At 55.1% G+C, this 27,934-nt stretch overlaps 1 protein-coding gene across 6 annotated transcripts; it reads right to left on the minus strand.

Moving 5' to 3' along the window:
• On the minus strand, positions 1-27,807 carry CD276 (CD276 molecule). 6 transcript variants are annotated; one of them, XM_036080468.2, is made up of 13 exons: positions 27,559-27,760; positions 25,732-25,795; positions 25,483-25,629; positions 14,900-15,127; positions 14,533-14,643; positions 11,322-11,660; positions 10,804-11,118; positions 9,860-10,198; positions 9,360-9,656; positions 6,111-6,245; positions 5,046-5,087; positions 3,560-3,595; positions 1-1,489 (listed from the first exon to the last, which is right to left on the minus strand). In XM_036080468.2, the coding sequence occupies exons 5-13, from the start codon at positions 14,591-14,593 to the stop codon at positions 1,467-1,469; spliced, it is 1,587 nt and encodes a 528-aa protein (XP_035936361.1). In that variant the 5' UTR covers positions 14,594-14,643; positions 14,900-15,127; positions 25,483-25,629; positions 25,732-25,795; positions 27,559-27,760; the 3' UTR covers positions 1-1,466. The 6 variants fall into 6 exon arrangements, with proteins under 6 accessions (XP_035936361.1, XP_035936363.1, XP_077935241.1 ...); XM_036080470.2 differs by lacking the exon at positions 25,483-25,629; XM_078079115.1 differs by lacking the exons at positions 25,483-25,629; positions 27,559-27,760 and adding an exon at positions 27,312-27,328.
• Between the last annotated feature and the right edge of the window lie 127 nt (positions 27,808-27,934).

Raw genomic sequence — 27,934 nt, forward strand, 5'->3', positions numbered from 1 at the left:
TTTCTACAAAGCCATTTATTTTTCCCAAAATACACCCCCAGTTAACAAAATTCCTCAGAGTCCCACATTTAAATTAGGCATGCCACCTCTTCCGTTCCCTGGGGAAGGAGGAAATGTCAGCGGGAGGACATCGGAAGCGTTCCGGAGGCCGGGGGCTGGCGAGAGACAAGCCAGGAGGTGTCCTCCCGGCTCCAGAATAGCACCATGGCGGGGGCTGAGGGGCTGTGTCCCTGCACCCTCCTGGCCCTGCCCCGTCCCCAGGCTTCCCCTACACTTCTGCTCTCCGGGCTCCGGGGTGCCGTGGCCGCCTGCCCACCTGCTCACACCTTGAAAGACTGGAAACCATCAGATTCTCCGACTGTGGCAAGAGGCTCTGCCCCGCCTCCAGGTTTCTGCCCGCACCCCTGCTCTGGGGAGGGATTAGGGATGGCCTGGGCGTGAGGTATCCAGGAGGCCACGGGCACATTGGAGGGGTACTGTAGGGAGCCGGGCAGGAGCCCCTCACAAGGCGCAGGCCGTGGCAGGCGGTTGTCTGTCTCCTCGCAGTTCCCCAGTTGCAGGACAAGCTCCTTAACGGAGGGCCCTGTCTTCTCACAGCGGGTCCCAGGTACCTAAGGCAGTGCTGGCACCCCATGGGTGCTCGATGCACGCGACTGGAGTGGATGAACAAAAGGACAGGAGGGAAAAGCGGAGGGTTACAGGCTGACCCCCAGGGGGCCCACGCAGACCCCCAGAGACCCCGTGTGACCAGCACATGCTTCCCACGGGGAGGCAGCCCCAGGGCACAGCCCAGGGCACCACGGGGGAGACTGGGCAAAGGGAGGTCCCTATACGTCCCAGCACAGGTGTCGGTGTGCCCCTGCATGCCCGGGGAAGGGCCCTGGCTTCACTTAGTGACGGGGGAAAGGCCAAGGCGGGGGCCAGAGGAGGGGAGGTGGGAGGGGAGATGCCTGTGGCCTCAGGAGATGCTGAAGCTGCAGTGTCCCTGTCTGGGAGACGGGCTTACGGTGGGGGGAGTGGAAGAAAAGGCTGAGAAATGAAAACTAGTGTATCAGAGCCACTGGAGAAAGAAGGCCAGGGGTGACTTCGTGTCCTGTCTTTGGAGAAAGAAGGCAGAGGATCCATCTGAATATTGTGTCCTGCGGAGAAAAAAGAGGCAGCCAGATGGTCCATGCAGCATATCCACTGGAGAAATAAGGCGGTGGGGTGGTGTCTGTATTATGTCCATAAGAAACAAGACAGCAGGATGGTTTATGTATCGTGTCACTGGAGAAATAAGGCAGCAAGACTTGGGAATCACGTCCATCGGAGAAAGAAGGCTGGGGGGTGGTCTCTCTGTCCTTTGGAGAATGGGCAGACCTGCCCGAGTGGGAGCCATCTGTTGGGGGCAGGGCTCACACTGAGGCCCCGGTGCAGCCAGAGGTGGGAGCCCCCAGGCCGGAGCAGCAGCTCCCTGGTCTTCGTGGTCAGGCTATTTCTTGTCCATCATCTGCATTTTGCGATGGAAAGGAAAAGTGGGGGAAAAGGCATTAAATGCAGGAGTTGTACTCTTGGGCGTGCTCCAGAAGCCCAGGCGCATGCTCACGCACTTCCGGGTGGGGAGTGTGTGGGGGGCTGGCCGCCGCAGTGTGACTAGCAGCCCCTGGGCTAAGCGCTGCCCTGGAGGCGCAGACAGATGCCAACACAGGAGCTGGGCATCAGACAGACCATGAGGCCCCTGAGGGAGGCTGCCTAATCCCCACCAGCCTCTCTCTCCAGCCCCATGGCTCCCCCGCCCCACACCCCTCCCAACCACTTTCCCTGGCACACTTGTCCCCTCCTACCTCCCCCTCCGTCTTCCCTGGCCTGGCTCCCTCCCCTCCACTAGCAAGAAATCCTTTCCAGCTCCCCTTCCCATGCTGAGTTCCTCTGGCTCTTGTCTCCACATGGGGGGCACCAGTGGACTGGCCCCGCTCCACTCCCTGACCTGGGGGAGAGTTTCGAAGGAGGACCAGGGCATGTGTCCCCCGCCGCTCCCTCTCCCATTCTTTGGGGTCTGTCTGTCCCAGAGGAAGTAGTCCTCCCTTCTGTACACACGCAGTGTGACCAGAGACTGGAGGGCCAGGCTGCCCCACTGGGAACAGGACTGGGAAGCCCGCTGCACCCCGCACCCATGCCATTCTCCCAAAGCTCTCTTCTAGAACCACGCTGACATTTCCGTCTCCATCTGCTCAATCCTTCCATGCCTCATTTGGTTCAGAACAACAAGGAGGCAGATAACTTATCTCTATCCCTCCATATCCCAACATAGGCCTCTTATTGCCATGGAACATTCTACAGCATTTGAAAGGACTTTCTTTACAGAGCACCTCTGCATTTGTCACCCTGCCTAATCCTCACCACCATCTTGTAAGGGAGGTGTGCATTCCACAGATGAGGAAGCTTCCTGGAAGGTCCAAGGCAGAGACTAGACCCAACGTATCCCTCCCGACGCCGGGGCCGCTTTCTTCTGCATAATGCTGCCTTCCCAAAGCCCTCTTACTGCCTTTCGTGAAAGTGTGAGTCTATGACCCTCTCGTATCACATATTTTGTGCAGGCTTCTGAGGGCCCCATTGCCCCCCCCGCCACCCCTGCCTCTGGAAGCTTCCTGAAGATAGGGCCTACGTCCTTCCCTTCTCCCCTAAATGTAGGGACGAGCATCCAGGAATTCAGTGAACGTTTCTTTCCTGACAGGGACACCCAGGCAACCTGAAAAAGTTTCCATAAACTTTAGCAACCAACTTTGATTTTCTAGGTGGAAGCCACTGATACCGAGCGGCAAGTCTGCATCGAGGAGTGTTTTGTTCCAAATACACACACACACACACACACACATTTCCCCAGAAACACGCACACACAGATGTCGCTGTTGGTTACTTTCAGTAAGGAAGAATCTCAAACTTACTTCCAACCAACCACTTCCTAACGTAACCGCTGATGTTACAGAACATGAATAACGATGATTGTTAACATTTACTAACTGCCTACTACATGTCAGGAACGTGGCTGCCCAGCCAAAAGCCATATTCTCTGGGCTCGCTGGAGTTAGGCGTCATGTGACTAGGTCCAGACCAATGGACGGAAACTGGAGTAACAGGAGCTATTTCTAGTCAAGCCCTAGAAAAAAAACGTTCCTCCCTGTCCTCCTTCCCCCTTGCTTCTGGAGAAGGCATGGGAGCTGGAGCTGCCTGGATGGAAGCTCTGAGAGGAAGAGGGCAGAAACCAATAAATGGAACCTAGCTCCAGGACATCAGTGGCCCTAAGATCACCTATGCTTAGACTGTTACAGGAGAGAGAAATAAATCCCTGTCCTTGTGAAGCCTCTGTCACATCTGCATCCGCTTAGAGCAGCTGGGACCTTGGTTACTCCACCCCCTGCCATGCCGACAGGGGAGAGTCAAGGCTGCGCTCCTGGGGAGGGAGCCTCAGGTCACCTGTGAGCAGGTGATGATCAGCCCACCACCAACGACCCTCCCCAGTTTCCTACACACACAGGTGCCAACACACAGAGACACAATCTCGAGCAGCACGTGTCTTTACCTTCTTTGTTTTCAGAGTGTTTCAGAGGCCGCAGGGCTGCAAAAAAAGGAAGGAGCACACAGTGAGGGGGACCCGTGGAAAGTGGTAGGGTCAGGAGTCAGGCAGAGGGACAGAAGCCGAGGAAGAAGTGAGGTCTACATGGACTGGGAGAAGTTGGGAGGATGAGGGCAACCTCCCAGCCCCAGGGAAGGGGCCCTAGGCTGCTGTCTCAAGGCCCAGCTCCACTCTGTATCCTGTCACCCCTCTCTGGGCCTCAGTTTTCCACATCTGTACAATGGGAACGGCTACCCTGCCCTCCAGTGAGCCAGAGATGTGGAAGTACACCGAGCCTGCTCCGCAAATAAGAGTGAAGTAAGAAGCTACAGGAGGCTGCAGCCCTTCCCAGGTGGGCCTGGGGTCATGCAGAACGGAGACTGAACAAATCTCTAGGCCGCCCTCCTCTCCCTACCCCCTCCCTCTGTCAACTACATCTGCCTCCGAGCAAGAAAAATGAGGCCTGATCCCAGGGCTGTCTCCACACCGAAGGCAGAGAGTTAATTGGCATCATTTACAGCAGTCCCCAGGTGTCAGTCTCCTGCCCTTCCTCCACGGGGGTGGGGAGGGGACCGATGTCAACTGGCACCATCCCAAATGGCTCAGCGGGAACCTGGCTCTCCCAGCCCAGGAGCCCCAGAAGGGAGGGCAGCGAGGCCTCCAGTGGCCACGAAACACCAGTGCCGTGGCACCCACCCCAAGCTAGGCTCCAGGTTGATGTCTCCAAAGCACCATGCCCTTTGCAAACCACCTGTGTGTCCAGTCACTCGAAAGAGCCTCTGGTGCCATCAAGACAGGGCCAGCATAACATCTTACAGAGGTGACACTGAAGCCCAGAGCAGCAAAGCACTTTGACCAAAGTCACACAGCCTCTAACCAGAACGGGACTATCTTAAATTGTTTACCTATTAACAAGACTCCGAGCTATCAAGCATGGACCAGGCACCAGGGATGGTACTAGACCCTTTAAATACATGATCTTATTTAATTAAACCCACACAACCTATGAAGGAAGACAGTTATTAGGAGGAAACCAAGACTCAAAGATGACGAAACTGAGGCTCAGAGAAGCAAAGTGACTTGCTCCAGGCCACTCAGCCCACGAGCGGCAGCTGGAACTTAAACCCAGGCTGCCCTGTCCCCTGAGCCCTTCCTCTTCCCCCAGGAAGCCACCAGACCCCACAGCTCGGGGTCACTCAGAGTGGAGCTGGACCTGGTAGAAAGGTCAGGTAGGCGGGAAAGACGAAGCAACACCTGAGAGGGAGTCAGGGGAGATCCACATCCAGGCCTAACACTGAGCAAGGACTGGCCTCATCCGGGCAGGAGACCACGGCCCACAGAACACACTGCATCCAAACCCCAAGCAAATCTGGCTCCCACGGATCCTAGAGTCCTCTCCCCGTCCCTGCATCCTTCCCTCAGCCAATAAGGCCAGCTCTAAGATCAGGCTTACCGGTCTTGGATCCCTCTCCATCCCCATCCTGGTCCTCAGCACCTGGAAGACAAGGACTCAGTAAACAAGACTTTCTCAGCCCACGGTCATTCCTGCACTTCTCCACCTGGGAGTGCAGGAGGCAGGTAAGCAGGCTGAGTAGGCCTGGCCTGCGCTCTGGATGTTGGACACAGGGTGGGAGCCTGAGACCAGCACAGAGCAGAGCCCACCCCTCCCCCAGCCAAGCACCATCTCCTCACCCCTCCACCCAGCCACACCCACCGACCCCATCGCTCCCCCATCCACCCACCTACCAAGTCCCCCTACCACCAGCCTCCAACATGAGCACCACCCACCTACCCGTGCACCTGTCCTTCTACCAGCCCGCCCTCCCGCCTGCAGCACAGACCACCACCCGCCTGTCTGTCCCTTCTCCTCCACACATGCACCCTCCTTCCCGACACCCCGCCAGCTCCCACCTCCGACCATCTACTTCCATGTTCACCCAGGGAAGCCTCTGTGTACCCACCTACCACCCACTGGCATCACCCCCCGACTCACCAATGTGTGCTCACCACCCACCACTCCCCCGAGTTGACACACTTCCCAACCAAGCTCAAACCGCCCATCTACCAAGGTCAACTCACCACCTGCCAATCACCGAAGTCAACTCACACTGATCCCAACCCAGCTAATGGCAGCTCCTTCCGACTCTGCCCACTGGGAGGCAGACACACCCTCACACAGGGACCCGCACACCCATGCGGCATTCACGCGTGTGCACTAAATTTCCACGCTCTCCACCCACGCTGCTACACGCAGACACCCTCGGGTGACTTCCACCCTCACCATCACACTGCAGCCCCACACGTCCACCACTCACTTGCGGTCCCACTCCTATGCACACTCAGCCTGCCATATTCCCACCCTCCGAGGCAGGCTCACACCTGTTCACACATACAAGACACATTCAGCCTCAAGGCCACACACACACAATCAGGCCCCATGTGCACACTCACGCTGATGCCACAGACACACCAACATACCCAAAGACACGTGTGTGTGTGCACACCCTCTCTCCCTCACCTGCATTCTCCTCCTCACAGCTCTGCTTGATCTTTCTCCAGCACACGAAGGCCAGGGCCACCAGCAGTGCGACAAGACAGACAGACAGGCCCACGGTCACCCACAGGGCCTCAGGGGGGAAGGTCATGGGCTGCCCTGGGAGGGGGAAGTGGGGAGAATGGGAAGAGACGTTCATGCATGGCCCCCGTGGCCCTGAGGACTGCACACCCTTGGCCAAGAGGTGTGAATAGGGAGCTCCCACCCTCACTGGGCTCCAACGCTATGAAGAGAGCTCACTGAAGTTCCCACGCCACTCCCCCACACCCCAAGACACATCCAAACCCCGACACAACCATGGCTGGTGTGGACGTGCCTCAACTTGGCAGGGGTGAAGAGTCTGCAGTTGATGATGCTCTAGAACCTTCTATGGCTCCCCACTGACATTTGAATAATGCTTAGTCCTCTCAAGGACTTCTATTATGTGGCTGTTCCTTCCCCTCCCCCAACCTTTCTTTCCGTGTCCACCTCAGGAACCTCTGCTCCAGCCAAGCTGGTGAACTAACCATTCTCGGCAGAGACAACTGGCTCCTTCCAGCCCCCACGCCATTGCTGTCAGGTTCCCCTACTTAAAAAATGCCCCCAAATGCTCACCTAGTTTAAGGTTCACCTCCTCAGGAGGCCCTCCCTGACTCGTCCAGCCCTGCCCGGTGACATCTCCCGTCCTAGAGATCGGGAGTCAGCAAATTATGGTCTGCAAGCCAGATCTGGCCTGTGGTCTGTTTTCGTACAGCCTGTAGGCTAATAATAGTTTTTATATTTGTAAAGGGTTGCAAAAAAGGAAACAGGAGGAGCAGAAGGGGAAGGAAAAGTGGCAGCAGCAACCAAGATCGTATGTGGCCCACAAAGCCTAAAATATTTACTCTCCAGCCCTTTACAGAAAATGTTTGGGGAGCCCCGCATGTAGATGGGGGTGGGAGCTGAGGGTGCCGTGGTGAGGGTTCTGGGTTTACCCCAGAAGGGGAGACTTGCCAGGGGAATGTTTCCGTGAAGCGCGGCAGGCCCGTCTGTTAGCTATCTCGCGGCAGAGGGACGGGCTCAAGGCGCCCGCACCTGGGTCAGGGCCAGCCGCTGTCCTGAGCACGCCAGCCAGCAGCCCAGGCCCTGGGCCCATGCCAGGTCCCGGGCAGAAAGCTCGGGGACCTCAGATCGAACAAAAGACAGCACTGCTTTCCTCTGCTCTCTGCGGACCACGAGGGCCCAGGGCAGCAGCGGCAGCCGGGGGGCTAGCTGCTTCTGCAGAAGGCTACGTCAGGGCAGACAGCAGTGCCGGGAGAACCTTCGGCCGCAGAGGCCCCGGTAGGGACGCGGGCATTTGCAGCAGATGTTCCCTTGGCCGGCATGGCTGGCAGAGCTGCCGCTCAGGACGCTGCAAGCAAAGGGACTCGTCACCCAGGGGAGCAGGAGAGGACAGCAGCTGACACGAGGGGCCAAGAAGGCCAGTCCAGGAAGCCCGTGAAAGAAAAACCCCTGGGGATCCCGGGTGGGGATCCTGCAGCAAAGGAGGGAGCAGAGCCACAGAAATACTCAGGAGGAGGGAGGATCTCCTTCTGGGTTCACCCCCTAACTGCTGTCCGTGCCTGGAACACGGGCCAGACTTGCCCTGGAGTAAAGAGCGGGGCTCAGGCCGGGGTGTTGAAGCTCCATTACCAGCACGTGCTCCATAAAGCCCCCTCCATGCACAGCACACTGGACGTCACGAACCTCCAGCAGGTGTGGGAGAGACCAGGCTGGAGGACTGACATTCTGAATCCCGGAATGTTTTAGCAGGCACAAAGCTGCCTGAAGCGAAATACAGGCCAAGGGCTCCAAAGTAGGCCAGACCTGCTCTTACGAAAACAGGAGGCTGGGTGGTGGGGAGGAGAGAAAAATTAGGCTGAGAGGCTAAAGGTTAGATTCTGGTCCTGGTTCATCTGCTCACCGCCCTGGGTGAGTGTAGAGGGGCCATGCACCTTCTAAATGTAAATGCAAACTATTGCATTTACCGTTTATCCAATTTTCAAAGAGGTGCCTGGCCCCCAGAATGGAGCCACTGTGCTAGTCTGCAGACTTGGGAAAGTTCTCTCTTCTCTCTGGGCTTTGGTCTCCTCATCTCTGAAACAAAAGCACTTTAAATGTTAGCTCCTAAAGTTTAAACTTAAAGTGTTTTTCTCTTAGATGGGGTAAGCGTTCTCCCTACCATTCCATTTACACCCATAAGCCCTTTCTGCACAGCATGGCAAATACCCAGTTCGGCCCCAGGTGCAAATGATCACAAAGTCCACCGGTCCTTCAAGGCTCTCTCAACTCCTGCCTGTCCCCGGAGACTTCTCCCGACTGCTCCTGCAGCCCACTTCCCTTCTCAGAAAGCTTCCCTTTCTCTGCCGGTCTCACTCTACCTGGTACTTCTTATTCTCTCTGGAAACCTACCAGGTGGATGGAAGTCATGGGAAGGGAAGACAGGACAACCCGACAGATAGACCCTCTGTCCTGACACCAGAGGATGTGGGGAGGCCCCTGGGAAAGCTCAGTTGCCCAGGGGGAGGAACTGAGGAGAAAACCTGATGTCCCAACACAGATGGAGACTGCCTCCCTTGGCCTGAGTGTGGGCCGGCGCCCTCTTCACACCTCCAGGCACAAGGAGCACCCACTGAGACGGACAATGCAGGAAGGGAAGGTGTTTGGGCTGGGATCCCAAACCAGACCCCAACCAGATTGAGGGAATTGCCAAACGGACGGCATCAATCTGGCGTTTGACCACGAGGGGGCAGCAGAGATTCCCCCAACTGCTGCCTGGGTTGAGCGCTCCCCTCTAGAAGAGCTGACACCACCCGGGGGGGTGTCGGGACCGACCACCTGGACATCCCCAGCTGTCTCTCAGGGCCTCAGATCAGATGGTGGCATGGACACAGCAACACCTTCCCATCACCTGGAGGACTTCCGGTAGGAAAGCCCTCGCTCACCATGCCGTGTGCTCTAGAACTCCCACCCCCACCCCCAGATTCCTGCAGCTACTCCCGCCTCTGTGTAAGAAGCACAAGGACCACCTAAGGTGCTCTTAGGAGGGCCAATATTGCAAATGACTCATATCAGCTCCTTAAAGCAAGTCCCTCAAGGACTTCTTGGTGGAGAGTTTGAAACACCTGAAAGGTCAGGCTTCTGACCACCCAAACCTACCTAAATTCCAACTCAGGGTCTAGAAAAAAGGCAGCGGCTCACCTCCCGCCTGCCTACCTGTGATGGTGACGGAGCCGTGAGCGTCCTGCCGCAGCACAGGGTTGCGCACCAGGCAGCTGTAGGTGCCATTGGCGCCCAGCACCACCCTCAGGACGCTGCGCACGTCGAACAGGCCCTGCTCGTTGGCCATCTGCGACGTGGTCACGTTGCCCGTCAAGGGGGCGCCCTGCCCGTCCTGCCAGAACACCTCGGCCTCCGGATAGCCCCGGTAGCTGGAGCACGTGATGGTCACCGTGTCCCCAGGCCGCAGGTCCTTGTTGGGCTCCAGGGTCATGCTGGGCTTCGAGTAGGGAGCTGGAGTGGGGCAGAGGGCAGAGGGCAGAGGTCGAGGTAAGGCAAGGACGGGACGGGACGAGTCGCAGTGGAGGAAAGGGCACCTGGAGGGACAGGGCTCAGCAGTGGGGCTTGAGCTACGGGGTCAGTGGTGGCGCAGTGGGTAAGGGGCTGCGGGAGGTGAGGGAGGAGGCGAGGGGAGGGCGCCCCGTCCCGGCGCTCACCGGCCACCTGCAGGCTGACCGCGGCGCTGCCGAAGTCGCGGATGCTCACGAAGCAGGTGAAGCTGCCCTCATCAGCCACGCGCACGCGCTGCAGCCGCAGGGACGCGTTGCCCTGTGCCAGCAGGTCCGGGAAGAGCGCCGTGCGGTTGGCGTAGGCGCTGCCCTGGTCCCGGCCCTCGGCGAAGCTGTGCACCAGCTGTTTGGTGTCCGTCAGCTGCCAGATGAGGTTGAGCTGCGCCAGGCTGAAGCCGGGCTCGGGCGAGAAGGAGCAGCGCAGGGTGGCGTCGGTGCCCACCAGGGCCACCACGGGGTCCTCGGGGACCTGGACCTCCACGGCACCTGGGGGCGAGGTTGGATAGGCGGTGAAGAGGGGTGGGGACACTCTGGGCTACCAGCCCACAGCCTCCCAGATTTCCTTCTTTGTTCCTGTTCCATCTTCCCACTTTCTCTCCAGACCCCAAAGCAGACTGAGTCTCCGGATTCCCAGATGTGGAGTCATCCTAATCCTATGACAAGAATCACAGGAGGTTGACCTTGGCCTGACAATGCCTGTTCCGGGAGAATGGGCGGGGGGGGGGGGGGGGGGGAGGTACGGGCAGGCCGGGGACAGCATCCAGCCGTAGCAACGCCCCCCCCCCCTCCCCTATGATGGATCCATTTCCCTCTCCTATCCTTACTCTCTTTCCAGAGGTTTCCGGAGCCCTGGAGTCAGGAGCCCCGGAGAGCGAAGAAGGTCTGTGATTACTGTCCTTGTCCTCTACCAGCAAGGTAAGGTTCCCCGCCTCCTCACCCTGTTTATCCTTCCTGTTTTCATTACTAGGAATTTCACCTTCTGCGAGACTGAAGGTATGGAGCTAGATTCAAATCCCGCAGCCCCTGCCTATGGGACAAAAACCTCCCTCCCTCGCGGGGACATTTAAGCAAAAAACAAACAAAAAACAAACCTGTGGGGCTTCTATGGGGCGTGATGGTGACGGAGCCGTGAGCGTCCTGCCGCAGCACAGGGTTGCGCACCAGGCAGCTGTAGGTGCCATTGGCGCCCAGCACCACCCTCAGGACGCTGCGCACGTCGAACAGGCCCTGCTCGTTGGCCATCTGCGACGTGGTCACGTTGCCCGTCAAGGGGGCGCCCTGCCCGTCCTGCCAGAACACCTCGGCCTCCGGATAGCCCCGGTAGCTGGAGCACGTGATGGTCACCGTGTCCCCAGGCCGCAGGTCCTTGTTGGGCTCCAGGGTCATGCTGGGCTTCGAGTAGGGAGCTGGAGTGGGGCAGAGGGCAGAGGGCAGAGGTCGAGGTAAGGCAAGGACGGGACGGGACGAGTCGCAGTGGAGGAAAGGGCACCTGGAGGGACAGGGCTCAGCAGTGGGGCTTGAGCTACGGGGTCAGTGGTGGCGCAGTGGGTAAGGGGCTGCGGGAGGTGAGGGAGGAGGCGAGGGGAGGGCGCCCCGTCCCGGCGCTCACCGGCCACCTGCAGGCTGACCGCGGCGCTGCCGAAGTCGCGGATGCTCACGAAGCAGGTGAAGCTGCCCTCATCAGCCACGCGCACGCGCTGCAGCCGCAGGGACGCGTTGCCCTGTGCCAGCAGGTCCGGGAAGAGCGCCGTGCGGTTGGCGTAGGCGCTGCCCTGGTCCCGGCCCTCGGCGAAGCTGTGCACCAGCTGTTTGGTGTCCGTCAGCTGCCAGATGAGGTTGAGCTGCGCCAGGCTGAAGCCGGGTTCGGGCGAGAAGGAGCAGCGCAGGGTGGCGTCGGTGCCCACCAGGGCCACCACGGGGTCCTCGGGGACCTGGACCTCCACGGCACCTGGGGGCGGTGGGGTGCGGCAGTGAGGAGGGGTGGGGCCACTGGGAGCCTCCCTAGTCTTCCTCCCCTTCCGGGTTAATTCCAAGCCCGTCCACCCCTCCTTTAAAGCCTGAGACCCAAAGTAAAGTTTATTACCTGTGATCCTCATCCAGTCAACAAGACTATAGTAAGCACCTACTATTTGTTGAGCATAAGAGTTAGGAATGCAACAGAGAAGAAGACCAAGGTCACACCCTTACAGAGCTTACCTTTTTTTTTTTTTTTTTTTAAAGATTTTGTTTATTTATTTGACAGAGAGAGATACACAGCGAGAGAGAGAACACAAGCAGGGGGAGTGGGAGAGGGAGAAGCAGGCTTCCTGCAGAGCAGGGAGCCCGATGTGGGGCTCGATCCCAGGACCCTGGGATCATGACCTGAGCCGAAGGCAGATGCTTAACCATCTGAGCCACCCAGGCGCCACCCAGAGCTTACCTTTTAATGGGAGCGAGGGACAAACTAAGACACAAATTCGCATTAGCGTGGGATTAGGGGTATGAAAGATATAAATAAGCCAAAGGATTAGAGGTGGTAGCTTTTCAAAAATTTGACAGGTATTTTACACCTGTCTGTGCTAGTTGTATTTTCACATAAGTATATGTTATCTTTTTTTTTTTTTTTTAAGATTTTATTTATTTATTTGACAGAGAGAGACACAGCGAAAGAAGGAACACAAGCAGGGGGAGTGGGAGAGGGAGAAGCAGGCTTCCCATGAGCAGGGAGCCCGATGTGGGGCTCGATCCCAGCAGTCTGGGATCATGACCTGAGCCGAAGGCAGACGCTTAACGACTGAGCCACCCAGGCGCCCCAAGTATATGTTATCTTTATTAATCAGAAAGGGGAGTCTAAAAAGGTATATACCAAATGTTAATAGTGGTTTTCTCTGAATGAGAAAGGATCACGAGTGCTTTTTCTTTTTTCTTTTCCTAAATGAACATGATTCGCGTTTATACCCAAAAAAAAGAATGCTCACACCTTTCAGTGGGGTGGTGAGGCACATTCTCACTAAAAGGATATTAAGTTGAGATTTAAACGGAATGAAAAAGAGCCTGACATACAAAAAAGCTAGTGTAAGTGTGTTCCAGGCAGAGGGAACAGCAGGTGGGAAGGCCCTGAGGCAAGATTCAGTTCCCTAAGTGAAAATATCAGGTAGCTGTCCAATGTGGCCGGAAAGTCTGGATGGGAGGGCTTTGTAAGACCAGTAAAGAATTTAGGTTTGCTACATACAATGGGAAGTCACTGAAGGTTGGGTGGGGGGGTGTGACCCCGCATAATCTGGCTAACAATGCTTACAACTCACTCTGGCTTCTCTGTGGAGAACGGATTAAGGACTATTTCAGTGGTCTTTGTAAGAAGTGACGTTGGCTTAGCTCCAGAGGGTGGCGGTGGTATTGGAGAGCATGGGACAGATTCAAGGTTTGTTGATAAGGGAGAACCAACAGGACCTGCTGATGAATGGGAGGTGAGGGGAACACAGGAGCAGGAATCCCAGAAGCCTAGCGTCAACTCATCCCCAGAGGCAAGGCGAGGGCGTAGCCAGAGAAAAGCCCCCTGGGGCAGAGTCCCCTGTTCGTCCCCTGCCCTTTATCCTGTGGATTGGCAAGCCTCCTCACCCAGTCACCTCTGCCTCCATTCCAGCTCTTCTTTTAGAGCCCTGGGAAGTTAGGCAGGGGTCCCCAAGCGCTTCCTTTGGGGAGGCACGCTCTCTGGCACTGCCATTCTTGGGTAAGTGTGTGCTTTGGGCACCAGCAAAGCAGGCACACTCAGTGTAAAAATCAAACAGTCTTGACACAAAGCTGACTGGATATAGCAGCCATCAAAAGTTTCTTGCATTTAGAAAAATAATATTTTTATTGTGAATGACACACAGGGAGAAGGTATCATGATCTTTGCAGTGTGTAGAGGTCTCTAAAGGTCTTATGCTGGCCCTGGATCTCTCACTGCAACAGCAGATGCCCCAGGCCAGCTCTCCAACTGGTGCCCCTCGTAGGGGGCATTTAGGAATGAAACCAGACAAAAGCCCTTTCTCTAGAGAAATCAGAGCTGCAGTGACTAGAGAGTTGCTTCCTCTTTATGACCAGCAGGTGGCACCAGACACTCAGCTTTGTCTTCCCCTATGGCAGAAGAAGGCAGTCTCTCCCTTTGCCAGGGACTGATAAGAATTTAAAATATGAGGATATTATCATTAAAAATAATGCCATTATTGAATGCTGACTCTGTGCCAAGAGCTGTGTGGGAAGAGTTACATCATGTATCCAACATGGTTATCGAGGAGCTACTATGTGGCTGGCATCAGTCCTGGCACTGGGGACAGACACTGCTCTTTGAGCAGAGTGGACAAGAAGCAGGTAAACATACAACATGTCAAGCAGAGGGAAAGGTTGGGAAGAAGCATGATGAAGTAAGGTCGACGGTATGGAGAGGTGGTGTGCTAGGTTATACAAGGTAGCCAAGAAAACTTTGCTGAGGGGGTGACGTAGGAGCAAAGACCTGAGCGAAATAAAGGATCAAGTCATGCTAATGTGTGGGCATGGAAAGTTCCAGGCAGAGGGAACAGTACGTGCAAAGGCCCTCAGGAGGGAGCACGCACACTGTACGTTTAAGAAACACATTATCACATTAAGTGCTCACATGACCAGTTTACAGAGGAGGAAACGGGCTAAGAAATGCAGAGTAAGTTGCCTATGGAATCCCAGTGGAAATGGGTGGACAGGTGACAGGGGACAGTGGGAGGAGGTTGGCCAAAACCCTCCCCATCCCTGCGAGACAGACAGGCTTGGCAGGAGCCCTGGTGGGAATGGGCGCCCCCCTCCAGTCCCCACACTGCTCCCCTCACCTGTGATGCAGAACCACAGCGCTGCCAGGGCTGTGGCCAAACGCACACGCACGCCCAGCATCTTCCCGAGAGGCAGCTGACAGCTGGGCTCTCCGTGGTGGAAGGCTGCCCCTGCGTGTGAGGAAGAGGAGTTGAGGACTTTGTCTCCAAGGGTCTTCCCCAGGCCCGCCCTCACCTACTGCCCCCCTCCCCCGCCCCAGCTCGGGGAAGGCTGCAATTGCCCAGTGGCAGGTCCTCCCTCCCACGCCCTACAAGGCTCCCCACTGAGGGTTTTTTTTTGAGACATGCTAGCTGGCAGGAGGGAACTGAGTCACTGGGGAGGACAGACCAGGGCACACGGGGCAGGGGGGGGGCAGCTGGGACCCACCCTTTCAGAATTAAGATGTTGTTACAAAATACAAGGAAGATGAGGCAAGTTGGCAAGTAGAGCAAGGCTGGCCAGCCCAGGGCGAGAATGTGCGCAGGTCAGTTTGGCTCAGTTTGACTCCAGACAACAGCTGGTGGGGAGAGTAAGGGCTGAGGCTGGAGCCAGGCATGGAGATAGGCTGAAAGGTCTGAAGTTTATCCTGAAGGCAACTGGGAGCCGCTGAAGGTTCTGGAACAGGGGAAAGGATATGGTCAGAGCTGTGCTCCATAAAGATGACTGAGAGCATTTGCAGGATAAAGAAGAGATAAAGCAGGTCTGGGTGAGAACAACAGCACTGGAGGACATGGGGAGAGAGGAAGGGGGCAGTCAGGGTGGCCATGGTTTTGCGCCCAGTGAGCAGGTGGGGCAGTAACTGAGACAGAACATGGAGGCGGTCGGTGTAGGGCGTGGGAAGTTAGCAGTGTTTGTGCAGAAACTTCCAGGGGAGAGTTCTTGGAGGCAGCTGGTGTCAGAGTATGGGGCCCGAGAGAGAGGACACTTGCTAATGGGACACTTTTTAGCGAGTGACTGAGACCAATCAGAAATGGAAGAGGCCCGGCCTGGGGTGAACCCCAGAGGCTGGAATCAGGACCGAGTGAGAGGTAAGTCTGTGGCCACAGGTGAGACCTCCCCGGGCCCAGCCCTGCCCCCGATCCTGGCTGCCCCCCCCAGTGTCTGACTTGGGTGGGCTGCAGCCACCTTCACCCTGTCCCACAGCTGCTGCCTCACTGTTCACACCATATCCCGATGAAGCCACGTAACCAGTGTGGACTTAGGCTATCCAACACTGTTCAACAAGAACACAGTTGATTTCACATTCTCACAACCACCCAGGGAGACAGCCCGATCGACTTGGTCTACTTTGCAAGAGAAAAAAATAAAGCCCCTAGAAGTGAGGCGCCTTTGTTAATGTGATGTAATCTGCCAGTTAGCAAGCTGGGGAGGGTTTGGGTTCCCAACCTCCTGCCACAGCTTTCTGCCCCCCCCCCACCCCAAGGAGCAGACCTCACCCACAGCCAGCCAGCACCATCATTTTGGTCACAGGCACCCGGCCTCAAGCCTTCCAGTCCCAGCCAAGCACCTCCCCGCCCCCAGCAGCTGGGCTGAGGGAGTCCCTCAGCCAAACCGGGTGCATCCTGCCCCCCCCACCCCAGCTGTCCACAGTGGGGAAGCCCTGAACAGCCACTTCCTCCCCAGACACTTCCGGCCCAAGCCTGGCAGCTTCAAAGCCTCGCCGCCTGCTGACTCAGCAGCCTTCCCGCTCCATTCATAAAGGCACCCTTGGCGAGCACCACATCCTGCCTACAAGGGCAACCCCTTGGCCGCGGGAAAAGCTAGCAGGCTGCAGCCTCCGCGCTGTCCCCCACCCCCACCCCAACGAAGCACCAGGACCTAAGGATTAAGAAACTTCCCGATTCTAAGACTCCTTTCCTCTCTTTCACCCCCAGAAGAAAACCAAGGCCTATCTGTTCTTCCCAGGCCACCTCCCTCACCCTCCCCACTGCTGCTTATGCCTGCCACTCCCACCCTGACCCTCCTGTGACCTTCCTGAGAGGCCCTGCTATCTCCACTCTGCCCCCACAAACCCCACTCTGTACGACGTCTGCTCTCGGCGCCTAAGATAGGAATCTGTTCACATCCTCACCCATGCTCAAGAACCTTTCGTGGCTCCCCATTTAGTACAGAAGTAAAGCCACTTTCCTCTGGCTGGCACTCAAGACTTTTCTTACGAGGTCTCCATATATCAAGCTTTTACTCACCAGGGTCTTTTGGGAATGACTGCCACCTCCATGAATGTGGGGGAGGTCAGGGAGCACCTCCCTCCTGACCAGACCTACCAGGGCTCCACAAGGGCCAAGTTGTCCTTCACTCTAGAGGGAAAATGGGAGGATTTCCAGGGGTGGGCGTTGGGCTTACCCCTGTGGTTACCTTCCTAGACTCTGAACCCAGCAAAGTTCCCACTGTCATGGCTTACCCTAGGGAAAAACCTGACAGCCTAGAACCAAGAAGACCTGAGAATTCCACCGCACCAAGAGGTTCCTACCCCAACAGCTGGTCCCCCAGCGACTGAGAGGGGGATGGAGAAACAACTCTCGGAGACAAGGTGCTGCTCAGGGAATGCGAGCATGGCCTGGGAACAGAAAGCCCAGCACTGCTCTTTAGGACAGATGGGCTGCCCTTGAGACACACAGATCTCATGCTGCGTTGGCACCACCTTGCCCACCTTCTCTACAAAGGGGAATTCTCATCCCATGGTGGGACCTTCTCTACAAAGGGGAATTCTCATCCCATGGTGGGATCAGCATGTACCACGCCTCCTAGTGAGTCACCAGCCAGCCCTCCCTCCTCCTCTTCCTTCATCCCAGTCTCAGCCAAATGTGGGAACTCCAAAGAGTCCTGCCAAGAAAGAACACGCAGTGCTTTGGCTTTCCCCCGGGAAGCAGGACTGAGGGGCCCAGGCCACGCTTGGCCTGAAGGTGCAGCAAGTTCATTCAACCCCAGCAGAGGTGCAGTCACAGGGAAGCTCCCAAGAGAGGACCCAAGATGTGCCTCCATTAAGCCCAAACCAATAAACAAAGGCTGAGACTGGGCTCTTGGTAGAGAGCTCTTGGCTCAAGAGGAATTCCTTGCCCCCACCATAACCACCCCATATCTCTTAACCCCCTGCCTCCTCCCAATCCCTGCAGGGTCCACTTGGACAGTGCTTCCCACTAAGAGGGCAAGAAGGGTCAAACCACATAACTAGTGTCGACTCTGCCAACCAGTATAGCACAGAGACGGAGCTTCTGCAAACAGCAGTTAAGCACCTGGACCAAGCTGTGCCTGAAACAAGTGCACACCTAGACTGTCCAGATACTTGAGTCAATCCTTTTTTTTTTTTTTTCTTCAAGCTAGTTTGAGCTAAGTTTCTATTATCTGCAACTGAAAGACTCCTTGAATATACATTTGTTTGTGTATTCAGTAGTGCATTTAACTATTCACTGAGTACCTGGTAGGCAGGCACTGGGGACAGAGATGACTAAGCTATGTGTCTGTCCTCAAGGAGCCTGCATTCCAGTGAGGAGTGCCTGTGATTCACTGCACTTCAATACAGTACATTATTTAAGATACAGTGAGGGCTACTTGCAGGTACCTCAGAGACATAAAAACCCTAAAGGTGAGTCCAGAAAAATGATGAGCAGCATCCCAGGTAGACAGGCTGGGCGGGGTGGCTTCTCGCCATCCCCAAGACACCTGTCCTCCTGGCACTGCCTGAGTGCCTCTCAACCAGATCCCTTTGATCTTAGGGTTCGGGTCCCAGCTCTGACACTGCTGTGCAATTTTTAACAGGTGACTTCTCCTCTCTAAACTCCATATGCCCATGTATAAAAGAAATGCTTGGCTGGATCCTAGCGGAACAATATTAGTATGTTAAATCTTCATGTACTATATCCTTGAGGTCGAGCCAGTTAGCTGCCATGCAGGTCACGCTAAAATGTACAAAATGACTGTGGCAGAAACCGCTCATTTCCCCCTCATATCTACTCTCCTCTTCTGTAGAATTTTTGGTTGGGCACATGGCCACTCAGCTGAGGACTACAGATCCCAGCCTGCCTTGCGGGGGGAAAGGTGTGTCCGGGTGACCATCTTCTGGCTAATAGGATGTGAGAGGAACTGATGTGTACAACGTCTGGGTCAGACCCTTAAAGAGAGAGAGCACACCCTCTCTTGTCTCCTCCCCTTTCCCACTAGCTGGAACACAGCTGTGGTGACCATCTGAGACCATGCTGCCAAAGGCAACACTCTGGGGACTTCAGAACAGCAAGACCCAAGGCCCTCGGACGGGCTGCAGTATCAGCCCTGGACGGACCCGGCCTGTCACATGGGTGAGAATAAGCATCTACTCTAGCGTCACTGTTATTTTGGGTCTTTCTGACAGCATCTGAAGTGACTAATTTAGGGAGCCATCCCTCCCCTCCTTTCCCTCCTTCTCTCTCCCGCTCTTCCCACCCCATGAAAATTGCCACTGCTCAGAGAGCGAAAGGAAACCACATCTAAAATAGGTGTTTCAAAATACAAACTGGACGCTATCTCCTCTGAGTCACTTGGTGATGCCGGGGCCGGGCTCAGGGTAGGTGTGACCTGGCTTGGGGATTGTTTTGTTTGTATGGGAGGGAGAGGCTGAGAAAGTCAAGGATGTCCTGAAGGCCTGAACAAGTGGGCACTTGGGGGCACACATCATACGATGGGGAGACCTGGAAATGAAGCACGTGTAGGAGGAAGAACAATTCCTACTGGGCTTGAGCTACAGAGCATCCATGCCAAATGCCACATGGACTCCTGGACACACGGAGCTGGAGCTCAGAACAGGACGGGGAGCTACCCATGCATTGGGAGTGATGGGAGCCAAAGTTGGGATCGTTGAGGGAGATTGTGGAATGAGGAGAGGTCCCCCAGCAAATTCTGGAGAATCTGCAGAGGTTAATGGTCAAGTCTCAGAATAGGGAACCTCTCTCGGGCCACCCTCACAACCCGTTTGCTCCCTCCAGTGATGGATACCCACAGCCTCCCGAAGAAGTCCGCTGGCTTTGGGGTGGCCATCACTGGGGAAAGCTCTGCCTTATCCTAAGCCCAAATCTGTCTCCCGTACCGCCCCTGTCAGTCCTCCTTCGACCTTGTACTACAAGTCTGCCCCCTCCCTGCACGTTTTAGATCTTCTCCCTTGACAAGGCCACCCTGGGCAGCCATGCCACTTTGTTCACCAAAATAACCCAAAATAATAGACTATCAAATCTGTGGCGGAAGACTGGGAGCCATTCACTCGCATTGCTGCGGACTGTCACCTCTGCCATCCTCTTCTGATGGACCTGGGGAAGGGCTGGAATTTTATGGGATAGTTCATTTGCGTCACTGTTATATTTCATCCACTTAAGCCAACTCCGTCACCCCAACTGCCACAATCTTTTCTTTTAAATTGTGGCAAAACACATGGAGTGTGAGGTTTACCCTTTCAGCCATTTGGAATGTGCGGTTCAGTGGGGTGAGGTACAGTGTTGTGTGACCACGCCGTGATCTTCTTGTAGTACTGTTGTGACACTTCCTGGCACCTAGAAGGTGCTCGGTAATTTTGTGGTCGGTGAAAAAAAGAAAAATGAATGTCACCCAGAAAGGTTGCTCTCTCCTCGCTGCTTTGTTTCTTGTGTCATCAAAGTCCTCAGGAAGAGGACAGGAATAAGAAGACCCCACAGCCCTTGGTTCTGCCCCTGGATCAATGCCCATCCACTGTTCAGGGCTCTGGGATTAGGAATCTCCCTCTTCATGCTGCCATTCAACTGCCCATCACAGGTCTTATCCCTGCTTCTGGCGGAGCACCAGTCAAATGGGGAAGAACCAGGAAAAAAAAAGGCTCCTCTGAAGAAAATGGACTCCTCTTCAAGTGCTCCATTAATAACTGGTTCCAGGATTTTGTCAGGGATTAAGGACACGATCACCAATCTGTTGTTCTCATAATCTGCCTTCTTCCCCGTAAAACCAATTATTTGCTCATCTCAAGTCTACCAGCATTCATTTATCCACTCACACAACAAACATGATGAAGTATTATGGGCATGGAGGGTCAAGCAGTTCCCTGGAGGAGTGGGCCCCCACGGCATACTCTGAGAAGAGAGGGCCTCTGGGGAGTGGCTGTCGGGAGATGGGGCACGGGAGGTGGTCAGGGGTTGCTTAAGGATGGATTCTATACACAGTGGGAGCCCATGGAGGGCTACGACCCCCACCCCCGCCATCTACCCCAGTTGTCCTGAAATACCCCTGACAGCTTCTCAGATATCTTATCTCCAAGTTCACCCCACACCAGGACGATCCCAGGGGCCAGAAGACAAATCCACTGAAAGCAGATTATCACCTCCCTACCCGGCCTGAACCTTCCTTCTTAACAGCCTCTGCAACTTCTTTCTTTGACAAGGAAGACAACAGATGCTGAGCAGACCTTCTCTGCCTTCAGCAGTCAGTCCTGATACTCTTAGCAACTTTCCTCCACGTCCTTTATTCTAGAGTGCTTCTCTTGTTCTACACTGATTCCTTCTGATGACAGGGCTCCCTGGTCCTGCAGGGAACCCAGTCCATGTGATGCTGGTGGGGCTGACCGCCAGCCTCGGGCCTCAGCAGGTGACCGGACCTGACTCATGAGAGAACCCTCGGGGATTGGCTCCAGAACGGGCCTATGAGCCAAACCACACCCAGTCAGACTTCCCAGGGCTGTTCTGCTGGCGTGAGCGGAAAAGACTCTTTCTGTAAAGGTCCGGATAGTAAATATTTTAGACTTTGCAGGCCATCTGATATCTGTCACAACTACTCAACCCTACCATTGTAGCAGGGAGACAGTCATAGACAATGTATAAATGAATGAGCAGAGCCGTGTTCCAACCACAACTTTATTTATGGACACTCAGATTTGAATTGCATGTAATTTTCATGAATCGCATGATTTTTTTTTTCAACCATGACAGGCGTAAAAACCATTCTTAGCTGTGGGCTATACAAAAACAAGCGGCAGAAGGTTTGGCCCATGGGCTGTAGTTTGTAGGAACGGGTTTATGGACACACTAGCTCCAGTCTCTGAGACACCCAGCTAGCAGCAAAAATGGGAACCAGTAGGGACCTGGTATGTTAATGACGACGCCTCTATGTAATGGAATAGCATACAGCTTTTTAAAAGAACGTGTACTAATGTGGATATAAGTCCATGCCATATGTCACATAAGTAAAGTATACTGTCAACTGTATGACCTCATTTCTGTATTAACAGATGGCCCCATGGCCCCAGGTCTGGTCCCCTACCTCTCTCTCCATCTCAGCATCATGTAGTCCAGTGCACAGCCTTCCTCCTCCAGCACTGAACCTCTCGGGGTTGGCTCCTAGGCCTTCTCCTCAAGTCTCTCTACTATTTTTTCCCAGATGATTTCATCCACTCTCATGGCTTTAAATATCGTTTATATGCTGGCAACTCCTAGATTTTCTTCCCCAAGCCCACACCTCTCATCTGAGCTCCAACTGTCCCCTAAAGATCTCTTTGCCAGTGACTCATAGGCATCTCCCTCTTAACATGGCCCTCTTCAAACTCTTGATCTCCCCTCAAACCTGTTCCTCCCCCGCTCTTCCCGCTTGGGAAAGGCACTGCTCTCTACCCTCCACTCAAGCCAGAAACCCGAGTTTCTCTCGCCTCTACAATGCATCACACCAAGAACAACCATTCCTGACCCCAAAATATATCTTCGGGCTCGGCAAACTATAGCCCGAGCCCCAAATCCAGCCTGCTGCCCGCTTTTGTTCAGCGCACCAGTTAAGAAAGGGTTTACTTTTTTAAAACGGTTGGAAATCAAAAGAAGAATATTTCATGAGACACAGGAATTGCATGAAATTCAAATCTCAGTGTCTGTAAATAAAGTTTCGTTGGAACGTAGCCACATTTCCTTTACGTATTTTCTGCGACTGCTTCTGCAGACGATGGCAGAACCGAGCCCTTGCAATCGGCGCAAAGCCTGAAATATTTACTTTCTGGCCCTTTGCAGAAAAAGTTTGCCGACGCCTGGTACAGCTTCACCCTCTGTTTCTCTCCACCTGTGCTGCTCTCTCCGCGCTGCCAAGTCCTCATCATCTTGCCTGGCTGACCACAAAAGCTTCTTCACTGGTCTCTCTACTTTCCCTCTCGTCAACCCACCCGGTTCTATACCCCAGCCTTGACTCTACACAGCAACCAGAATAACTGCTATAAAAACATAAACTGCATCAGGCCATCACTTCCAATTTTTAATCAGCTCCTCCGTGGCCCAAAGAGCCCTACCTGCTCTGGCCTTGCCCACCTCCCCGGCCTCACTTCCTCCTATTTGCCCATCCCCACAGGGACCTCTTCTAGGTCCTACAACAGGGGATCCTCTTCTCATGGGTTTTTGCAAACACAGTTCCTTCTTCCTGGATGACATGTGGAACACCTCTTTATCCTGAGAGTCACCTTGGCAGAAAAACCAGGCAGAGATCAGCCACTCCAGGGGAGTCCCTGTTATTCATTACACAGTTTTCTTTTCCTCTGTCATACTGGAACCTCCCCAAGAAGGAACAGCGTCTGCTCTACTGGCTATTGTACACTTGAGCCCAGTGCCGCCCGGCACGTGGTGAGTGCTCGGTGCAGTGTGGAATGAATGAAGGGGACCGTGTGTTTAGAGAGGGACATGAATGTTTGTATATGGGAAAGGGGTCTGGAAGTGTGATAGTGAACCCAACCCCAGGATGTGGGAATGAGGGCAAGCATCTACTCCTACTTCTTAGTTGATACACTTCTGTGACTTTGACAATGAGCATGTAATTCCTTTGCAATTAACAAAAAGGAAAACAGCAACTTGGGAGACTTTTATAGATTTCAGACCAGGCTCCATCACTCACTTGCTAGGCTCCCTAGGGCAAACCTCCCTGGGTCTTTGTCTCCTCAGCTCTCAAAGGAAGGTCCCACAACCATCCTGTGCTGGTGTCATCACAAGAGGCTTCAGGGAAGAAGTGAGCCCTGGTGTTTAAGGAGATGACTTTGGTGTAGGAGATACAGTTTCAAATCCAGACTCTGCTACTTCCTAGTTATGAGACTTTGGGAAAACATCTTCTCTGACCCTCAGTTTGCTCATTTATAAAATAGGGACTATAAATTACGCTCCTAGGATAATTATAGGACAGCTGGGAATAGCCCCCCCCCACCCCCCTTGACCTTCCCTTTTCCTGATAATCTGAGTCCGTTTGGGCCTTTGTGTTCTTAAATGGAATCATTAAGCCACCTCACCTGCCCCAGGGTACAGCTTAGGTTCAGAAGCAGGCAGCCCTGGGTTCAAATTCGGACTCAACAGTTTTGCTAGACACATGACCAAGTATGAATGACTTAACCTCTTTGAGACTTGATTCCCCACCTCTAAAACGAACTAACAACCCCTACCCCATAAGCGTTGCCATGAGAATAAGACCATATACAGAAAGGACTTGGGAAAGCACTTAGCACCCACAAACAGCGGTAACAATTATTCCTGCAGTTATTATTGCCGTAGTCATGGGGACAAGGCCTCCTGGGCGCCCCTGCACTGAGTGTCACCCCCCCCCCCCAGCTAAGAGCTTCTCTGTCGGGCTATACATCTAGGCCCCCCACCCCCAGCACACATTCCAGTATCTCCCCGGGGAAGCCCCGGTTCCTGGGAGCCCACATTGACTTTAGGGTGACTTGGGAGCCCTGCTTCTCAGAGGTACTATCTTTTCCTACTCCAGGGCTCCCAAGAAAAAAATGCTTCTCATTCCCCACTCCTAGCAGGTTTCCCTGTGACATACTCTCCGCATGCCTCAAGAAGGCCAAAGACCCAAAGGAATTAGGGGTGTGGAGGAGGCATCCATTCTCTGGACCACAAAGAGAATAAGAGGGAGAGTGGGGGCAACAGGCTGGGAGCGCGGGTCAGACCTGGAGGGTCAAGGAGGGACTCCGGAGGCACCCGTGTGCTGAAGACCAGGGCTCTGGAAAAGCAAGCACTCCCACGGATGGCTTGGACTGGGATACCTAGGTCAGGCCTGCCCTCTCCCCAGCTCTCCAGATGAGTTCTCCCTTTTGCTGTGGGGCCTGTCTTGCCAGACTCCAGAACGAGGGGTGAAGCCCATGCCTGCCTCCAGAGTGGCAGAAAGACAGACAGCATCCCAGCTCCAGCACGTGCCTCTGCATGTGTCTTTGGGCACATGACTTCCCCTTTCTGGGCTCTGGCTTCCCCCTCTATACCATGGAGCTAATGACACTCCACTTCGGAGGACTGATATGATTAAATGTCTATGAAGCATCCGGCACAACCCCACCCCCAAAACCTGGAAACTCAATGTTCCTAGCTGGAACCTCACACTGCAGGGGTGGCAAAACTGGGGTGTGGCAGCCAGGGGGTGCAGAAAAACACACGGGGCCCTGTCCCAGATGTTTGATGCATCTGAGACCAAAGGAAATTTCTCACGGATCACATCAACCAGTTCCCACCCTCCTACTTCCCGCAGGCTCAGGCTATGCCTTCCCCTTCTGCTAGTGGACCTCCCTGGCACTCCTGCCCTGGGGTGCGGAAAGAGGACAGCAATGAGAAGTGGCCACCCACTCAGAGGATAAGCTCATGGGCAGTGACATCATCCTGCCTGCCCTTCTTCCTCCTCCCCATGACCCCATGACTCAAGTCCACAGCCTCAGGCCCCATGTGGTCATAATCTGGGAGGCTGTTTGGATTTGGATCATTTTTCTTCACACTCAAACCCCACACATCCAACCAAGAACCAGCCAGCAGCAGGCCAAAGACTTGTTCTACAACACTTTCTAGGAGTGTCCTTAGGTGCTATGGAATCCCAACTCACAGCTCTATGGTCATCATGACAATCTGACCCCAAGCTGTATTGCTTAGCTCATGGTCAAGGCCAAATCCTGCTCCAAAAAATGAAGGTTTATGGTTCCAGACAAGACACGACTACAGATTAAGGATGGAGGAATTCCCCCAGGAAGGCTCAGAAGTCAACCTCACCAGAGTTAAGGACACAGCCTCCTCAGAAGGGACGACGCTTCTATAAATGGCCTTTCCACAAATGTTCAAGCACCCAACCTGGCTGTCAAGGCATCTGAGCATCTCAGACAGTCAGCCGATCTGCTTCCATTGGGTGACTGGTCAGAGCTGCAGAGGGCCAGGGACAGTAAGGAAAAAGAGGTCCACAAATCCCAGCACCCCTTCCCGCCCTCAGGCTTGCATTAACACCCGCTTCTCACCGCTTCTCACCTCTAACAAGCCGGATGGTCTGATTTCTTGCAGCAGGGGAGTCTGGAGTAAATTGGAAAGCTCACTGAAGGCAAGCAGGAGAAACCACCAGTGATGTCATTGAAGAGAGGAAAGAACTCCAAACAGCAGTCAAGGGATCAATAAAAGCATGGCTGAAGCCACTTAGTGCAAAGCTCACTCCCACAAGAGTCCCCTCACCCTGCAGCCCCTTATTGCAAAATCTGACACACAGCACTGACTCGAAGTCAAAATTTGACAAAAATTGACAAAAAATTTCACTGATGTCAGGAGTATCCTGACGTCAGACTATGATGTACATAATATGGGAGAGAAAGATTTCCATGCTCGATAGTTAAAATCAGTGTTAGTGCTAAAGCTCAGGAACTCTAGATATCAGGGCAATGTACTCACCCCAAATATTCCCATTCCCAAATGAGCTGGAAATATGAGCCATCACTCACACCCTGCAGCCCCAGAGCCCTCCACCCCTCCCCACCACTCAGATGGGCCCCACCCATCAGACAAGTTTCAGCTTCAATTTCAAGTTTAGACTTCAATTTCCCTCAGTCTCCAAAAGCGTCCCACCTACGTGCAGGCCCCCAAACTGCAAGGAAGGCTGCAGAGCATCAGATTTCCTAGGGATTTCTGGGAGGCCAGAGGGAATGAGAGGAGGCTGCACTAAATGAAGAACTCTCTTAAAGACAGAACAGCTTCATTACTTTCTAATACAGAAGCCAACTGCTAAAGACATGCATGTAAGAAAAGGACCCAGGCCTTAATTTAATAATGAAACTGACTCATTTACAATTATCCACATCCAAGTTGAAGGCAAATAGTTTTTCTCAATTAGGTCAAACAAACACTTCCCCTATTCCCCCAATCGTTTCTACGTTACTCTTTGCCTAACGTTTTCCCTCAGTGATAGACCCATCCATATCTGAGTCATCTGTCACGCATTTCTCATTAGGGCAGGTCTGGCTTAGAAATAAATCCCCTTTTCTGGCAGTTTGGGGCCTTTGGCCACCAAACCTGCCAACTCCCTCGCTAAACAGCATTCTGAGGGCCTCGGGGCACTGAGATTCAACTCCCTCCCCTATAGGGTGTCCCCACCCTGGGTCCCCACCTTCGGGACACCGAGTTCCCCACCTCCTCTCCGTCCTACCTCCCCCACCATCTCTTGGAGACTTCCCCGAGCTCAAATTACCCCATCCTGCTCTCTCGTGTTCGCCTCCCACCCCCAACACCTATTCACCCCTTCACCCAGGTCAGCCGTCCCTACCTGTTCTTTTCAGAATCTGTCCCCCTCCCGCCCACTGCTGCCCGCGTAAGTCCTCTCTACTCCGTCCTTCAGGGCCAAGAAGAGTGGGCCCCCTTCCCCAACCGTCCCGGGCAGCTCTCCCTCCGCGGAGCTGGGACTCAGGGTGTTTTCCTCTGCAGGGCCCTCTGGAGGGCCTGGAAGACCCTGCTTCCCTGCTAACCCCGGCTGGCTTCGTTGAGCTTTCCAGAATCATCAACACAGTGACAGATCTGCCCCCACGCCCCTGCACGCGCCCCGGGCCCGGGTAATCACAAGCACCCACCAGCCTCCTCCAGGACCTGCCGGGGGAGAGCAGGTCCCACTGTGCCCCAGCCCCCTCGGCGGCAAGCTTGGGGCGGGGTTGGATTGTGGCGGCCCCCGGTGCCTGGGGCCCGGAGCCGGGCTGCGCCGCGGACCCGGGGAGGGTCCTGGGAGGGAGGGCACAGCACGCGGTCCGGCGGCCCCGCACCGCTCGGCCGCGGACAAAGGCCGCCCCCACCCGCGCGGGCCCGCGCCACGCAAGCACTCACCGCGCCGCGGCCGGCTCTGGGGACGCGGGGACGCGGGGACGCGGCGGAGCGCTGCCGAGTCGCCGCCGCCGCGAGGCCGGGCCCGAGTGGGGGTCGGGGGCGGCCCCGCGAGGCCGAGGGGCGGGGCGGGCTGGAGGAAGCCGCGGGCCCGGAAAGGCAGCCCGGGTGCGCCCGAGGCCGGATTGGCCCCGCGGCGGCGGTCCGGGGCAGAGGCCTGAGCCCGCCCGCTGGGCAGGGCATCGGCTCGGACCCCGCCCCTGACCCCAGACTAGATCCTGGACGCCGGCCCGGGGGCGCTGGTCTGCCCGTGCCCCTCCCCCGCCGCGTTCCCCCACTCCCAAGATCCGACGTGTATTTTCTCCGAGAGGGGACAGGT

This window comes from Halichoerus grypus, chromosome 8 (genome assembly GCF_964656455.1).
Source record: "Halichoerus grypus chromosome 8, mHalGry1.hap1.1, whole genome shotgun sequence".
Taxonomy (NCBI): domain Eukaryota; kingdom Metazoa; phylum Chordata; class Mammalia; order Carnivora; family Phocidae; genus Halichoerus; species Halichoerus grypus.

Coding starts and splice junctions, on each gene's coding strand:
- CD276 (XM_036080472.2), bottom strand. CDS start 14,593: ATGCTGGGCGTGCGTGTGCGTTTGGCCACAGCCCTGGCAGCGCTGTGG. Junction 11,661..14,532: donor GCTGTGGTTCTGCATCACAG/GTGAGGGGAGCA, acceptor CACCGCCCCCAG/GTGCCGTGGAGGTCCAGGTC. Junction 9,657..9,859: donor GGTCAGCCTGCAGGTGGCCG/GTGAGCGCCGGG, acceptor GCCCCACTCCAG/CTCCCTACTCGAAGCCCAGC.